At 41.7% G+C, this 2,500-nt stretch overlaps 1 protein-coding gene across 13 annotated transcripts in view; it reads left to right on the forward strand.

The window, feature by feature from the left end:
* LOC143035168 (uncharacterized) overlaps positions 1-2,500 on the forward strand; it is a 106,030-nt gene that overhangs the window by 92,605 nt on the left and 10,925 nt on the right. For all 13 annotated transcript variants that reach the window (XM_076201820.1, XM_076201822.1, XM_076201826.1 and 10 more), the window contains one exon: positions 1,445-1,694. In XM_076201820.1, coding sequence (XP_076057935.1) covers positions 1,445-1,694 — 250 coding nt within the window. The remainder of the gene's footprint in view (positions 1-1,444; positions 1,695-2,500) is intronic.

A 2,500-nucleotide genomic window follows, 5' to 3' on the forward strand; every position in this document is an offset into this window, starting at 1 on the left:
AGATATTTAACAAGGGTGTTATTACTTACGTCTACAAGGAAAGTACAAATGATAGAGAGAGAGAAAGGTTTAAATACATAAACTGCTGTCCGAGTTCCCACTACGGAGTCTAGCTGATCGTCTGAGTGGTGGAGGAGTGGGGGGAGAGGGGACCTCGATATAGCGATGTCTCAGGTTAGCGTTACTGTACAGCTTAATACTGGATGTCATGTCCGACTGTATGTTTATAGTGGGGGCAGAATCCCTGATGTGGAATGCCTCCAGGAGTTTCAACCTTCTGGGGTCCTCATTGTACGCAATAATTTTGGTACATTGAATTAAGGTGTCTCTGTCAATATTCCGATTATGATATTTTAAATAATGGTCCTTGATCGCTCCGTCCTGTTGGTGAAAAGTTAGTCTTCGGCTGAGAGTACACCTGGTGTGCCCGACGTATGTGGTATTGCGAGACGTACAATCCTTGGCTGGACATTTAAATAAGTACACTACGTTGGTTTTAGATGTAAAATCAGCTCGACTATGACAGTTGTTTTTCATCACCATTGAGCAGGTTCTAGGGTTACGGTAGTATATAAGGACTCGGATCTCACAGTTCTCTTTAGTGGGGTGACAGTTTTTCTTAATTATGTCCTTAATTGCTTTTTCATCCTTTTTGTAAGCATCACTGAAGGTGTTACGATAGAAAACGTTGATAAAATTAGGCTTATTGGCACTTTGGTTGGACCCAAGTTCACACAATAATCTATTGGTTATGCGATCAAAATCACAGTTAGCATAACCATTATTGGTGAGCATTTGTCGTACATGCTGGAGTTCTGCATGTAGTGTTTCCCAAGACGAGCATACTTTTATTGCTCTTCTGACGTATGCTCTAATAACACCTTTCTTATAACTATCACTGCACTCGCTGTTACCGTTCATACATTTATCTAAGTTGGTGGGTTTACGGTAGACACTGGTAATAAAATTAATAGAGGTGGAATCAACCAGGACGTCAAGAAAAGAAAGTTTACCATTTGTGTTCACTTCTGCTGTGAAATTCAAACTCGAAATTTCCTGTAGACGCAGAAAAAGTTGATAAGAAAAATAGAAAACATTAAGAAAAAATTGAACAACTGTCAGAATGCTGTCGTATTTAATTTAACATGCATCAAAGAAAACCTGCTTCCTTACTTCACGAATATATATATATATATATATATATATATATATATATATATATATATATAGATAGATAGATAGATAGATAGATAGATAGACAGATAAAACACGTACTCGTTAACTATGATTATATCATTATCCATTATTTTAAATATATTGACTCATCTATTTATTCATTTATCATTTATCTACTCATTACCATATCTAACGTTTATCTCACAATATCATCAACAAACCCATTCTCTTTGATGGCATGACCTCCGTTTTCTTTGATACTCTCCAGTTGAGGGAAGCAGGGACAACTTGTGGAGGACGGTGAGCGCCGACACTTTAGACACGTCGAGCAATTCCGCCGTGGAGGAGAGGTACCCGACGCAGGTGCTGAGGCATCACAGCACCTCTGACGAAGCCACGACGGAGCACCTCTCCAACACCCCAAGCTGTGACTCTGAGAACTTCGATATTTACCACAAGAAACTCAACCGAATTAATAATAAGAATATGAGGAACAGCGCTACTTACCGGCATAGCAGGTACGATAAGATAAGAGGTGCTGGTAATTAATTAATCAGGTAATAGGTTTTGTAATTAATTTATTCCTATGTAGTTGTGGGGTCTTATCAAAGAAATAGGATAAAGATAGATCATGTTTAGGTCACTCTGGCCATATGGGCTATAGTTGATGCATTTTTTTCTGGCTAAGACTAGAAGACAGAAGATAGGGGTGAATGGAGAATGGTTGTGTATGGATGATGCTGTGAAGCATGAGGGGGAATGGGTGGGGGATAGGGGGGAGAGGGGGTATGTGTGAAAAATAGATTGACGCAGCCCGCAGGGATTTCTCCCCGTCTTCTCCCCGTACGAGGAGACAGAGAGGAGGGGTTCGCCGATTTAATGAAGCGGCCTTGTTGTGGATGTACTGTGTCTTGCGACACTCGTTCTGACCCAGGGCAGTGGGCAAGATGCAGGGATGACCCGTCATCCAGGAGGAGCCAAGAAAAGAGGGAGGGAGACGGAGTGGATGGGAGTGGAGTATGTGGGGATGGAATGGGTGGGAGTGGATTTTATGCCTTTGTTTTTGGCTACCTCCCTTGTAAGGGGGAAAAAGCCTTTGGTATATATGTGTATGTATGTAAGACTAGAAGGGTTGTATGGGAAGCGGAGAGGGGGAGGGGACTGTTCATGTAGGGGGTAAGGATCGCCCACAACCTTCTTCAGACAATGAACCGCTCCTAGAATCAGTACAGAAGAAATTCACCACACGAGAGCAGGTTTAGGAACCTATTTACACTCTCTGGAAAGACACAGACCACCGGGTGATCTAATAGAGGTGTTCAAA

The sequence above is a fragment of the Oratosquilla oratoria genome, chromosome 18 (genome assembly GCF_046742065.1).
Source record: "Oratosquilla oratoria isolate Oo_2021 chromosome 18, ASM4674206v1, whole genome shotgun sequence".
Classification (NCBI taxonomy): domain Eukaryota; kingdom Metazoa; phylum Arthropoda; class Malacostraca; order Stomatopoda; family Squillidae; genus Oratosquilla; species Oratosquilla oratoria.